Below are 15,912 nucleotides of genomic sequence, written 5' to 3' on the forward strand. Positions count from 1 at the left end.
AGAAATACTCGCGTAAAATGAAACACTAGAAAATTTATTTATGTCATATTTCATCACGCCGTAGCACCATGCCGTAGCATCACGCCGTAGCATCACGCCGTAGCATCACGCCGTAGTATAATGCCATAGCATCATGCCGTAGCTTCATGCCGTAGCATCATGCCGTAGCATCATGCCGCAGCATCATGCCGAAGCATCATGCCGAAGCATCACGCCGTAGCATTACGCCGTAGCATCACGCCGTAGCATCACGCCGTAGCATCACGCCGTAGCATCATACCGTAGCATCATGCCGTAGCATCACGCCGTAGCATCATGCCGTAGCATCACATCGTAGCATCACACCGTAGCATCACGCCGTAGCATCACAGCGTAGCATCACGCCGTAACACATGCCGTAGCATTACGCCGTAGCATCACGCCGTAGCATCACAGCGTAGCATCATGCCGTAGCATCACGTCGTAGCATCACGTCGTAGCATCACATCGTAGCATCACGTCGTAGCATTACGTCTTAGCATCACGTTAAGCCGGGTCCGTCGGGTTTTTTCAAATGTCGTTTGTTAAGGTAAAAACGCCAGAACTTTTTCTAAAAAGTATCAGGAACTGTAGAACTCAACTGCACGCGATAAGAACTCACATTTTTTTTTTGATCTGCTAAAAATGATCTGCTACGGGAAGTTGGCAGATCATTTTTTCAAATGTTGTTTTTTAAGGTAAAAACGCCAGAACTATTTCTAAAAAGTATCAGGAACTGTAGAACTCAACTGCACGCGATAAGAACTCACATTATTTTTTTTGATCTGCTAAGTTCACTAACATTTGATATCTCAATTATAAAACGTGCTGATTTTTAAATTTCCTTTTCAGAAAATAAAATAGAGAGAAACGTTGATTTTTCTCGATCGAAGCAGTCAGTTAAGCGATCCTAATTACGTGAACATCGGACATGTTGGTAATTGCGAAATTATATTAATTCATCTATTATACATACCTCTCTTCTTCCATACCTTTAGAGCGTATACGCACTATGCGGGTAGCCGCATTGCGGGTAGCCGTCCGGCTGACCGCAAGCACAATTATGTACGTAACCGCAGACCGCACAGTGCGCATAGAAATGAATATTACGTACATAATTGTGCTTGCGGTCAGCCGGACGGCTACCCGCAATGCGGCTACCCGCATAGTGCGTATACGCTCTTAGACCTCGTAATATACTTCGACACGCATCTCGCATGCCTTAAAAAAGCTTCTCCTGTTTATTTTATAACGGGCCTATTTCTAGGCCCAAGTACAATTCACAATACATATTATACACGAGGTCCTTTCATGGTGGGCCCATCCTTTTGTGAGGTGAGGTGGAGTCGTCTACCAGATGGCAATTCAGAAATATTTGAATGCGCGGCCATTATGTCACTTTTCAATGGAATTACATGTGGAAAATAGGTTTTTTTTCGTGAAAGGCATAACCTAATAGCTGGAGGCGGATAACGATCTGAAATAATTATTTATGAAAGCGCAATTCCTAGAAAGTTTTGTATGTGGAATAATAATGTTACAATGAAGTAGAGGACATTTTAATTCTTCAGACCTTTTTCAAATGATAACTACATGTTATTTAATGATTATGTATCTATTAAAAAGATACGACTTAATGGAGAATGATTTATGTTTCAACAGACACATTTTCTATGAAATTTGCGAAATATTGAAAAATATAACTCGCCAAATCGACAAACGGGAATATTTTTTCAAATTGAATATCCAGGTACATATAAAAATGAAAAAGAGCAAACAAACGCAGATAAGGCCAGCACATCCCACGCAGGAAGCCCGCGTGCCTCGAGAGGTATCGATTCAGCTATTTTTAACCGGCGCCAGCGCTAAGGATCCCTAATTTGTCTGCGCTGCAATCCTGCCCTTATATTATCAGATTTAAATTTATTCAGCATTAATCTATTTTAATTTACAACCAGGTCCAGCGAGGCTCGTTGTTGTATTCGTGTGTGTTTGTGTATTTTATATTTCTCAAAGCTAAGAACATGTTAATGTTTTAGAACGCGTAGGTACGCGTTATATGGTGGTCAGCGTAGACACCTACAGCACATACCAATTTTTTTATTTTATTTGTAACCATAAGTATGGTCGGGAATAAGAAAATAGTAAATAATAAAATATATATTTATTGGCACATAATTTCCGTTGGATTTGGAGATTGGGCTGAATTGCAACGGTACCGGTGTCTAACACATTAGTTATTATTATTTCCAATGATTACTCCTACGTCCATATCATTAGCTCCCATGTTTACTCAATTTATTTTAATAATATTACACTACATGCTCCCTTATTGGCACCCTGACACTAATCTATGAGGATACTTGGAGCGTGACGGAGTTGTTATGTAAATTCTCGATATCATTGCATTGGATCTATTCATTCGAATTAAATACCGGTTTCAATTATTCATAATTACGTCGCATTAATCGTTTAAAGTTTTATAATGTAAGCGTATAACTGAACTTGAAGTGCAGGTAATAGGATGGTTCAAAGGATGACGTGGGTGGGAAGCAATTATGAAGATTGTATCATAAACATTTACTTAATTATAAATATTTCTTTCAAACTTCAACTAAAACAGCATAGATTTGGCGGAAATATAACTATGAAAAGGCTATAAAATATCTACCTATGTTTTGGTAGAAATGCAATATGATTAACTAATTGCTAAGTTTGATAACCACAAGAAAATTAAATAGATTCCCTTTTACTGTGATATACAAACTAATGACTCACCCAACATAACTATAGAAAAAAGTGTAACTGATAAGGAATAAGAAGATGAATATCAACAACATACCATCGCGTGCAAGCTTTATTCTTAAAGAATCAACAGTCCACACACCGCAGCTGTAAGCTCGATGTTTTATTGAGAATGCCATAAAACAGAACCGCGGATGGGTCCGTTGAATTAATGATTACGCACATTTAGCTAAGCGGGTGCCCGCTCGCAGCCCGGCCGTTTATCAATTCATAAGACCGGCACGCATCGCTGAGAGTCCTCTTAAATATTACAACTAACATCCTGTAAACAGCGCGTTCATCGTTTGTTACACTGTATTGGACAATTATTGGTTTAGCGGTGTTTTATTGGCGATAAGATTATGGTTGCGGAAATTCTTGCGAGACACACCCGACGGTTTAAATTTAAAACTTATAAGTTTCATTAATTTAACATTCAAGTAATTATATTGTATTTAACTAGATAATACTTTATAGAGCCATAAGTCATTTGACCAGTATATGTGGGTCATTATTGATACATTCAAAATTATCTAGGTACTTTAAGACTAAACGCACCCATAACATTAAAGATATTTGATCACGTTTTAGCGATTTTTACTGGAAGTACATACATAGTAAAATACCCTCGATTAACAGCCTTAGTCCTAACATTTACGACACAAATTATTATCTGAGTTATTCTGCCAACAACATTATCAGATCATCTTGATAATGATAATTATCTTTCACATAACCACATCGTTGAGTACGGTCCAGACCCATTAGGACATAATACGTTAAAATAATTTGGAAAATCCAAAAGTGCACGCCTCATATTTTTTTTTAAATAAATATTTATTAATTATTATTATTTTTGTTTATTTAATAACAATTAAACCACATCGAATCAGACCCTGAAAAATGAAAGGGTTCTATTCCTGAGCATACTCAAGCGTAAGAGAAAAAAAAAGACTCGATTAGTAAAGTATTTCGGTCGCTAACTATCGTGTTAACAAGAAAAAGGATCCGCACATACAGACACACGGACGTCCAAGACAGAACTTTTTTAAACTGTTTTTTAACTAGTTTAAATAACAAAAATGACATCAAAAATATCATGAACGTTAAAAATAGTGTTTTTTCTTAATATGTGTGTGTATGTATTATCTTACAAGTGCAATGTATGATACATAAAGACATTTTAAGTTTGAAAAATCAGATGTTTTGCGCGAAGTGACAGTAGTACCCACCTCAACGCTTCGCTTATGAGGCGTGCAATACAATATTTATTAGGTTACAAATACATATATTAACTTAAGGGCCGATTTTTCAATGCTTGGATAAAACTTATTCGTCGAATAATGTATAAAACTACCATTTTAAAAACGTATTATAATTGTCCGCGTATTTGACAGTTTACGTGACATTTTAATATTATCGTGTAATATTTTATTGGACGGATAAGTTTTATCCAAGCATTGAAAAATCGGCCCTAAAATATGTTATTTTTTCCAAATAAAGTCAGGTTTTATGAAGTTACAAAAGTCTATAAAAATTTAATAAATTTTTACTAATTTCAATTCAACTTTTATTAATGTTGATCTATTACAGGCTCTAGTTGTAAAGGTAAGAAACTTTCATCATCCAAATAATGTAGCCTAAAAACTGTTGAAGGAAAAACGACAACTTCATGTTTAACCGGCGATAATCTTTCGTTAAAATATCTTAATAGGATCACGGAATTAGGCGACCGACTTGCCATAAAGCGCAGACGGAGCTGAGCAAATAAACAGTAAATTCTAACTTATCTCATAAATACAGCCGAGTGAGGTTTCAAAAGATCCATTCAAAGGAATAAAATATAACAATGAGGCTGAGACTGATTCAAAAACGGACGTTGCGATGAAAAATTAGGTCTTTGTAATGTTTAAATATAAAAGGAATAAAGGCTGTTGTGATAAATGTATGAATGGGGTGTTTAGATTTCTATTGCTCTAGAGTCTAGTAGAACAGTTGTTATTAGGACCAGAGGATATTAAATCTTGCGTAATAACTAATAACGCTTGTGCCAGTGGTCGAAATTTCACATTCCCACTCTAACAACTCTCACCTGTGTTCCATTGCACGTATCGCGACAAATCTGCATTGTAATAGGAAAACGATAACGGAGCAAACTTGGGATATATACGAGAAGACATATTCCTGAGAGAGCTTATTATTTACACTAGCGGTCCGCCCCGGCTTCACCCATGGTACATATTTATGTTTTCGCTACATAAGAACCATCCTCGTACTTCAAGGAATATAATAAAAAAAGAATTATCGAAATCGGTCCACCCGTTCTCACGTGATGCCGTGACAACGAGAAACGGGTTTAATTTATATACTATATATGTACATATAGATTTGTTAATATTAATTATTAATAATTATTAAAGGTATTCTGCTTGCATGGCTAAACTTACATTTAAGATCGAGATAGAATGATGTTTGTCTGTTATAAAGAACTGAATTGCTGTTAAAGACGTTATAATTACAAGTATTTTCACATATAATTCAAGGGATACACTCAAGCTTAATTCGTAAAAGTATTTGCTTTAGGGTGCACTCACACACATCAGTCACCGTCACGGCACGTCACCGGACAGGATTAAAAAAAAATATGTATCAATAGTTCTAGTATGACTCTGTTCCCACACGACAGTCGCCGGCACGAGTTCTATCAGTGACGTCACCGGTCAGGCACGTCAAATAATCTTTCCATACATGTATCATACTTTTATCCCCACTCACCCGGTGCCGTCACGTCTCAGTTCAGTCAGCGTCGTGCTACCGTCAATTGCTACATGTTCTCTAGCGTGACACACGTCTAATCACTGACTAACCTGATGTATGTGTTCAATGATTCAGTCAAACCGGCGACGTGACTGACGGACAACATGACGGTGACTGGTGTTTGTGGATACGTACACAAACCGTCACCGATCAGTCATCGGTGACTTGACGGTGACTGATGTGTGTGAGTGCACCCTAAATCTAGTTCTTTGCTTACATAGGACAATTGTTTAATTATACGGACAATGGTTACAACTACTGACACCCACACACGTTTTGTGTTGTCACGCAAATAAACGGTACCGTGTCTTCAATAGACCAAAACATAATAACTTTTTAATTGAATAAACGACGAGTTCCAATGGATGGATATTTGATAGGTTCAATTTTAAGGATCGAAAATGCGAGCGAAGTGTGTTGATAACTGCGGCCATCGAATTATTATTCCATGAGAATTTTGTCGATAAAAACGCTTATAATAACACCGGTCTATTACGTTTTTAAATTGAAATTACGTTTTCAAACAAGCGCATGTGATACCTACTGACATTTAAACACTTAGTTCTAAATTGTTAAGGTCTTCGCCCGTGGTACATATTTCGCAATAAAAGGTAGCCTATGTTCTTTCTCAGGGTCTAAAGATTGTCTGTGCCAAATTTCCTTTCCTCTTTATAATATTAGTATAGATTGATCGTTTTAAAACGGACAAAGTGTTCACTGTTCAAGTGTTCACCCTTCCTTAATTTGAAGACATTTAATTAGGTGGTGAATATTATAAACGTAATATTAATTATTCTTTGACTGTGCTGATAAAGGAAGTCGACCAGTTATTTATATTTAAACAAGCACTTACGAATTACAAATTGATCTACATTCTTGCACAAATGTGTTTGCAATTACATATCATGTAGCAATTATATAAATATGAATGTATGTTTCGCACTAATTATCATTCAAAATGTTCACATTGCAGAAATATTACTTAAGATTTATTTGCTGTATAAAACATGGTCCCTGACCTTGCATAAGCATTATCAAGTTCTAATCATTAAATAATTATTTGTCTTCTTATATATAAAATTCTCGTGTCACAATGTTAGTCTGCATACTCCTCCGAAACGGGTGGACCGATTCTCATGAAATTTTCTGTGCATATCGGGTAAGTCTGAGAATCGGCCAACATCTATTTTTCATATGTACCACGGGCGAAGCCGGGGCGGACCGCTAGTTTATTTATAAAATTGTCGCGAACATGAAATAAGAAATGAAACAACGTGCAAAAATTTTCAATAAGAAGTGGAACTGTTGAAAATGTATTGAACATGTTGTTAAATATTTGTTATACAGACACACAAACTTAGGAAAGGGAACAATTTATGTCGTCGACTTGAGTTGCATATACGGACAAAATTACGACAAAAAGTGTGGGTAAAAAAATCTCAGAAGTTTTTAAATCCTTCAATTTCTTTATTATATCCATTGACACACACAATTAACACAAATCTAATGGCATCCCTAAAGCTATTTTCGTTACAAGCCGCATCAAAGGATCAAGGAGTGTTTCGACTCGAAACATAACCCTCCTTCTGGTTAGGTAAAAAATATGAAGTTTAATACTTTTGCATTTCTAATAATGTAGGTGGCATGCATATAGTTACCTATATAACTTACTAGCTTCCGCCCACGACTTTGTACGTGCATCCCCGTTTTTACCCGTTCCCGCAAGAATTTCGGGGAATCGTTTCTTAGCGGATGCCTACGTCCTAACATCTACCTGCATGCCAAATTTCAGCCCGATACGTCCAGTAGTTTGGGCTGTGCGTTGATAGATCACTATATCAGTCACCTTTGAGTTTTATATATATAGATAGATAGATTATGCTGTATAATGCGATTCGTATTAGAAAACTATTGATCTCTATTCGATCTAAATGCAGGACACTTAATGGCATACATAGCTTTCCACTTCGGAATGATATACCAACTGCATTAACATGCCATCAGGAAATAATTGCATTTAGGTACTCAACCTTTGGGTTCAGAAAAGGGATAAAACCGTATTAATGAACCTACTTTTGATGAAAATTATCAAAAGTTGGTATCTAACTTTGTTTGATCGTCATTTTAAAACAAACAAACATATTTTCTTGCAATGACCAATGTTATTGTCCATTTCGTCCTTATTCTTTTTACAATCGTTAAACAAGAAAACCATTAAACTCGTTTTTACTTCTCATAACTTTTAAAACTTTACCAACCACGTGAACTAACGTGAACCAACCACTATTTTATATGTACAAGACGTAGTTATAATTTTAATTAATCCCCATGCATGTACGCGTATCAAAGCCGTTATAGCATCCTTTGCGTTGTCACACTGATTATATTCTTTACATAAACGGCTGCCGGGTTTCTGGCACACTCTAAATTAGGAGAGGAAATTACAAACGGGCCCCGCTCTCTGGCATCCGCGCGGATAGCGGCCAAAGCGCTATTGTTACACGGTATGTGCGATCCTTTAACGTGCTACTAGTTGCTAGTTTACGATTATATTACGTGGAACATTATGGCCACACATGATGAATTTGGCTTATTTATTAGGATGTATGTATATATGCAAAGCAACGGTATAGAACTTGAACTTTTCTAAGAACAGTAGCAGAGGCATTTGTATCAATTATGAAATCATTAACTTCAGTTTATCGATGACAGATATTTAAACAAACATACATCGAGATAGCGACTATGAGATTCCACAATGTTTTGGATAGACGATTTGATAAGATTTCCTGGGTCGTTGTTAATCCTGATGCTGTTTTCTTGGACAGTTTATAATACTTATTATGTGTATTCAAATATATGCGTGGGAAATGACTAGAAATAATAATATGTACATTTTAATTGCAACTACATAAAACTTCTCATTAATGGTTTGATCATGGATAGTTTCCCCATTCTAACTACACCAAATTTATTTTAAATTTAATTGAATTATTTTTGTGTCTGCAGCTGAAGGCTGTTTAAGACAGAATATAGGTACAGACAGAATTTCGGCACAAGAAGTGGTCAGAGAGATAAGTAGAACATGGAGTCACCACCTGTTACTGCCTGAAGGCTGTATAAGACAGAATATACAGACAGAATTTCGGCACAAGAAGTGGTCAGAGAGATAAGTAGAACATGGAGTCACCACCTGTTACTGCTAAAACAGTCATCTTCACACAACATCGCATTTCTATAGCCTTCTGAATGTAACTAAAATTGTCCACACTCAGCCACATTTCAGGAAGCTTTCGAATCGATCTATTTCCAATAAACCATCATTATGATCCCAACAATGGTCAATACCCGTCACCATGCGGGATGGGCGCGTCGCCACTCAACCGTGGCTTCTGATGACACCGATATTTGCGATGTAGTAGCTTTTCTATGTGGTTTACACACGGTTCTTCCTTTGTAAACATCGCAATTTTATCAATCCTTTTGAAATTTACAAAAACTGGTAACACTTGGACACATAATGCCAAGTTTTTGGGTGGACCTATTTCCAATAGACCTTCATTATGGCCACAATGGACAATGCCCGTCACCATGCGGGATGGGAGCGTCGCCACTCAACCGTAGCTTCACATAACACTCAGCGAATGACACCGATACTGGCGAAATAGCTTTCAGAGTGGGTTACACACCGCTTTTTGTTTGAACTGTCGTTAATCACTTGAATATTCATTTTGTTTACTGATTTGAAAATTTAGTATGAAACTCATATCAAAAACCTTACCTAATGTAAGGTTTTTGATATGAGTTTCTTGCCGATTCTTCTTTCGAATCGTTGGTAGATTAAAAAACATGACTATTTTATAATATTATGTATTTGTAAAAGTTTACATGAATAATATTTTTTAGTTTGATATTTCGTCGATAAAACTAGAGCAGGCTCCAAGGAGATGTTCGTTTGCAAAAATAGCGGACCTAAATCTGACTTCTGATATATATATTGTATAGATCCCAGACATCCTATATACAGATGTTGCCAACCAGTTTTGTGGTCCCCCTTCCCGCACCCCGGTAATTAAATTTGGCATACAAAGAAAAAAATAAAAGTTTCCAAAACATGCCGTGTGGGGTATCAAATGAAAGAGCTTATTGAGTAGATCACGAATATACTATAACAGTTCTTACACTTTCTCTAAGATTTTTTAGAAAATTTACGAAAATGCTCCATTTTTGAGTTAACTTTAAACCATTATAGATTGAAAACTCATGAATATATTTTTTTAATTATTATTTTAAATAATTAACAATAGTCCATTGTTTACGATTCAATAGTTCGTACAGTGAAATAGTTGCATATAGAGTGGGGGGAGCATTCAAAGATGGCGAGTATATTTTCAAGTTTATGCTAGAAATAAAGGCCTAATACAAAAAAATCGGTGTCACTATCGTTGTGTTAGACAGAATGAAAAATATGGCAGAACCAAGGGCAGAACATTCTTGAATCAGCCTCTGTGTGATTAGATTTCAAATCGGTAACTTCAGTGAAAGTTGCGCCTTGCAATTTAAAACATCAGGGGTCATCAAATCCACCACATTGCTCACTTATATTATATTACGAACTATTGAATTTAAAATAATAATTTAAAAAATATATTCATGAGTTTTCAATCTATAGTGGTTTAAAGTTAACTCAAAAATGAAGCATTTTCGTAAATTTTCTAAAAAATCTTAGAGAAAGTGTAAGAAATGTTATAGTATGCTATATATTCGTGATCTACTCAATAAGCTCTTTCATTTGATTCCCCACACGGCATGTTTTGGAAATTTTTATTTTTTTCTTTGTATGCCATATTTAATTACCGAGGTGCGGGGGGGACCACAAAACTGTTTGGCAACATCTGTCTATAGGATGTTTGGGATCTATACAATATATATCAGAAGTCAGATTTAGGTCCGCTATATTTGCAAACGAACATCTCCTTGGAGCCTGCTCTAAAGGCTAACTTTTATGCTGTAGTTATCTTAGTTTTATTCTGTTCTTGATATGAAGGTACAAAAAAAATTATGACATTAATTGGTTGAAATCTCGATTTTTAAATACGCCGATACGATCAAATACGAGAAAATACAAACTTGTAAACATTCCACGAAGAAAACGGCAAGCAAGCTAATTGGCCTTGGTCATAAATCATCAAGAAAAACTACACAGTCATCCTTCAAGGTAATTAGTCTTTGGAAAATATTTTTCATTATAACTTCGTAACTCCAAGATTTGACGTGAATCAAAACCCGTTAACAATGCAATCCCTTAATTTGAATATTATAATAATGATAAAATTTCAACCATGTTAGTAATTCCAAGAGACAGCAGTAAGAAAATTAACTAAACTATTATATAATATGCATATAGTTATATGTAGTGTAAAATGCAAATGGTCTACAATCTACATAATATGTTCTAGTCAGCATATTTAATATTTTTCAATGAACATGCGCATGCCAAAATTTTAGTTCATGCAATAAGTATTTGATTTGTGATAACAATACAACAATTTATTACTACACCTTAGGAAATCTTATTAAAAAACAATTATTGAAATAACTCATTGACTAAACATATTAAAAATTAACACACCATGATATACATGTTGAAATTAATCCACAAAAAATGGATCACAACATAATATACCGAGAATCCTCATTAAATCGAATCCAAACTAACTATTAGGCTAGATGAATGGAGAACAAAATAATAACCTAATAATGAATGATTCAATGGTGAGAAATAATATCAATCATGCAAGTGGATCACTGACCTCTCCAATGTAAACAAAACCAGTGACACACTGACTGTAAATCAGAGCAATATAGACGTTTAGCATGTTAGCATCCCTATTTATTTACGCCTGCAAGTTATTCACAGTTTATGACTTGCCATACTTCCTACGGACTCCAGATGAAAAAAAAATTTGGGAGAATGTTAATTATATATTTAAAATTTAAGTATTCCGTGAAACTCAACATCTCACTGAATAAGACTGAAAAAATATGTAACAATCTAAATATACTTAAAAATTAAATCTATGTTGTTTAATGTATTCCTTGAAACTCAAAGAGGTGACGATTCAATAGATTTTTGTTAACAGGCAATCAGCTGCAAGCATAGATTTTTTGAAGAAAAGTGTTTAAGATGAACTGAATTAAAAATATTTTGACGAAATCTGCATTACAATCAACTTTACAAAACAACAACATTTGAAAATGTTACAACACTTTTTCATATCACTACACAAATGTACCTTACCTACCTTATAAAGATACTTCAAAACCTAATTACCTATTTTACTGAATTTCAAATACAATTTAACATTGAAGCCGTTCCGCTGGTTACACACCGCATCCTTGACCCAATGTACAACATCTTGGTTATTATCTTTGTAATGTTTTGTGCAATTACACATAATGTCCTAATGATAAGTTGCTAAAGGTTGTTTTAAATTGTTTTGTTTTAGAAATTGTTAAAAAAAAGGTATTCAATGCAATATAATAAATAATCATCATCTTTGGTCATTTACATCCATTTCAGATGATTATTATAGTCGGTAAGGAGTCTCTATCTACTGCACTTCTTACGATAAATAATAGTATATTGAATGGTGACAGGTTAAATAACATTTCAAAGTAATATTTTTCAGCAATGAATACACGTATATGTACTTGTACTTCAATTTTTTAAACTGTGTATTGTAGTATAGTATAAATCTATGTATTACATCACAGACTAATTAAGAAATTGTATATTTATCTTATTATATAACTACAGTACATACACCATCTAAGTCTATTAATTTTTTAATTGATAACTCCATCAATTTAAGTTTACTACTCTTTAAATTTGTTGCTAAACTAATAAAGTTATAGAGAAATTCAACTAAGGACGAAAAAAGTCAGTGTATACTGATAAGAGCAACACACTTTAACTTTTAGACATAATCAGTTCATTTACATTGATAGTGTTATCTCATTCTGCAAAAATATTGCCCAATGGGATTAGACCACTTGCATCGAAGGTCGTGAAAACATTGATATGCAAAACGAATGCGGCGAAATAAGACGTTTTGTTTCTTAAAATAGTATGCACTTAAGAATGAGAAAAGTCACTGACCTGAGGTAAGTTGGCTGCAATTTGTCTCTGCAGCGAGTCCCGCTCCTTCTCCACTTCCTTCAGCCGCAGCTCCGTGTCCCCGAGCCGCTCCTGCGTCTCACGCAAGCTTTCCACCAGTTTATCTCGCTCATCCAACATCGAAACCATAAGTTGTTCGAAATTCGCGTCCTCGCCGGAGAACTGCGAACTCCGTTGACTAATACTGTCTTCAGATATCGTGGGCATCACGTCGCACATCATATTCCACATTTTAATTTAACATCAAACACGAATAACTATCGTACACGATACACTTAATAACACAATAATTTCGATCACCGTTTTACATATGTTTCGGCACAAATGTTACCTAAACCTAGCACAAAGAATACGCGAACGTTGCTTCACATTGTCGATATATTCGTATAGACTTTCAGTCAATATTTCGGGCGACATTATAGTTCGATTATTCTAAAAAGACACACCTAAAACGTAAACTTACTATTCCATACTATCGCGGTTCAAGCGGCATGTCTGCCATCTTGAATTGGAACGTCAGTCAAATCAAAGAATTTAGTAAAAAAAAATGTTAGGCGGATATGAACACTATACATTGCGCGCTAATGTGAAATGACAAAATTATTGTTTTTAAAATCATGTTGTAACTTAAAATTATATTTGAATTTTATTATATACACATAACTTGATATTGTCTAAACTAACTCCTAAGAAAAGTATTGGATCTAATATTTAAACAACTAATAATGCTAATTTGTTGGACGATGGCATATAAGGGAAATTTGAGTCTTCCGTATCTAAAGAACTCAATAATTAATTAAAAACATGCATTTTTAAATAAATTTACTTTCTGCTATTGAATAAATATAAGAGAATAAATATAAAAATTAATTAAATCTGCCTCAGATATCGTCCTTGCATGAAACTTATTTAATCTGTATTTTATATTTTGTTTACTAATGTCACTGTCAAAGTCAGCACTCAGCACATGTCACATGAAATTTTAAAAATATTTTGATTTGTGTTCACTTTTCAAAGTTATAAAAAATAAATTTAATACCTCCAAAATAATTTACCGTATGGTATATTCAGATGTGTGATTACTGATTAATTTAAAGGGTATCAGCGAAAATAATACTGTTGAATGCCACTTGCACAGAATCGCATCGTTTGTAATAATTACGAAAAAAAGGGTACAATCAGATGCCGAAGAAAAAAGGTCAAAAAAAGGCAAAAAGTACGTGTATTTTTGTGTAAACAATTCATGACTGAATATTTACCTCCAGACTTGGTGGTTATATTCTTAAGTTTTTTTCCAATAAGTATAAAAATCAACAACGCATGTTAAAATGAATTCTATTCTATTCTAATAAGTTTATCATGAAAGTTACGGGATACATCCTACAATTTTCTTAACCACTAATAAACAATTATCAGTAATTACCATAAAAGTTAACTTTTATTTTCAGATTCCACAATATATGCACATATAAGAGAACATGACCGCAATCTTGAAGATGAGGTTATTGATGATGAAGCATCTGAAATCAAAAAGTCGAACAAGAAAAAACGTAATCACACCTCAGAAGGTGATAACATTGATAATCGTCCAGGTGTAGAATACCCTGAAATCATTTGGTATCTCATCTCTGCGTTTGTTCACCCTGAAGACGTAGGTACCTTTGCGGCAATCAATAAATCAACATATGCTATAACGAAACGTGAATCGTTTTGGTACTCATTGTACAAACGGTATTGTGCAAATCACATGCAATTGCCTAAAAAGTTGCGTATCGAGGAGAACTATAGAGCATATGGGCTACGTCAGAGGGTCATCCGGGCATTGTATAACACGCATGATGTATTTTTAGAGAGAACGGCCAAAGAATCGGTATATGATAGCCGGCCGCATGCCCTAGTGGGGCGGAGGTGTGTAAACTCATGGTTTACAAAAGGCCAGTTGAACTGGTCTGTGTTCTTCAAGCTTAAGAAGCAAGGAGAGATTATAGTTAAGGATGATACAGGAAGAGTGGACGCCAATCCTGAGGAGGGAACTAAAGTGTTACAAGTAGGTATTTAGTTTGTGGAAATGTTGATATTATTAGTATTTTTTTTAATTATTCAATACAGCGGTCCGCCCCGGCTTCGCTCGTGGTACATATTTCGCAATAAAAGGTAGCCTATGTTCTTTCTCAGGGTCTAAAGATTATCTGCGCCAAATTTCATCAAAATCGGTCCAGTAGTTTTTGCGTGAAAACCATACATACACACATACATACAAACCTTTCCTCTTTATAATATTAGTATAGAAAAATGTATCCAATATATTTTATAACTCAAATATAATTACAATTGATAATAATCTGTAAGAGATTTTTTCAGTGCATATTGTAAAATCAAGTATTATGTTTTTAAAGCTAATTTCATAAGTTTTTTAAATTTTGTTTCAGTCTTAAAAATTGAAATATAATATTTCATGTGAAGTTGATTATGTATATACTTTTATTATACTGGCTCATTAAAACCTAACTTGAATACTTCTTAATTCTTATCAACTTATTTTAGTATTATTTTTACAGGTATTTTGCAAGACATTATACAACATGCCACCTCTAATGGGCCTCACACTATCAACCGTTAGTCTCACACTCTCCCAAGGGTTTTCCTCCCAGAAACTGCATCTAGGTTTTAACAAAGGAAATAATGTATCAAGAAATTTATTTCCGGAATGTTCCATAGTACTGGATTCAGTTGTTAGTATGCATGTGTTTGATTGGTGGCACTCAAAATACCCTCATTTTGAAGTAAAACCACCAATACTTGAAAGGGAGGAAGATTCTACACCCGTTTTGGATGTTGATTTCTTTGATATGTGTGATGATGACATTAATTTGTGACTGTGATAATATATTTTGTAAAAATAAGTTGTGTTTTATTTCATGAGAACTCTATGAAATATGATTGTGTACTTTAATCATTTTTTGTTTTTCGTAAACATATTGCATCTGAATTACAAAGTTACTTCAAAATTATGTAAGAAGAAGGTACAGATGATTTTTACTTTACCATCAATAATTGGTGTTTTCATTACGTATTTTGATAAAGTATCTAAATTTAGACGCCTATTGTTTTTT

General features: G+C 34.6%; 2 protein-coding genes across 2 annotated transcripts in view; one reads left to right on the forward strand and one right to left on the reverse strand.

Moving 5' to 3' along the window:
- Positions 1-13,301, reverse strand: part of Liprin-alpha (PTPRF interacting protein alpha) — a 127,927-nt gene extending 114,626 nt beyond the window's left edge. Inside the window, exon 1 of the mRNA XM_090109667.1 lies at positions 12,782-13,301. Within this exon, the coding sequence (XP_089965793.1) occupies positions 12,782-13,030 (249 nt within the window). The 5' untranslated portion in view covers positions 13,031-13,301. The remainder of the gene's footprint in view (positions 1-12,781) is intronic.
- Positions 13,302-13,757: 456 nt separating this feature from the next.
- Positions 13,758-15,702, forward strand: fsd (transmembrane protein fates-shifted). Its single transcript, XM_090109474.1, has 3 exons — positions 13,758-14,015; positions 14,248-14,846; positions 15,358-15,702. The coding sequence occupies exons 1-3, from the start codon at positions 13,982-13,984 to the stop codon at positions 15,673-15,675; spliced, it is 951 nt and encodes a 316-aa protein (XP_089965600.1). The 5' UTR covers positions 13,758-13,981; the 3' UTR covers positions 15,676-15,702.
- Positions 15,703-15,912: the final 210 nt, after the last annotated feature.

Source organism: Colias eurytheme, chromosome 14 (genome assembly GCF_061535395.1).
Source record: "Colias eurytheme isolate Ceu_HAF_F1 chromosome 14, ilColEury1 Martin Lab GWU primary, whole genome shotgun sequence".
NCBI classification, from domain to species: Eukaryota; Metazoa; Arthropoda; class Insecta; order Lepidoptera; family Pieridae; genus Colias; species Colias eurytheme.

Bases quoted from the DNA above. Each gene is read 5' to 3' on its own strand.
- fsd (XM_090109474.1), top strand. From the start codon at position 13,982: ATGCCGAAGAAAAAAGGTCAAAAAAAGGCAAAAA. The intron at 14,016-14,247 runs GTACGTGTATTT...TTTTATTTTCAG, and splicing joins AGGTCAAAAAAAGGCAAAAA to ATTCCACAATATATGCACAT. The intron at 14,847-15,357 runs GTAGGTATTTAG...TTATTTTTACAG, and splicing joins AGGGAACTAAAGTGTTACAA to GTATTTTGCAAGACATTATA.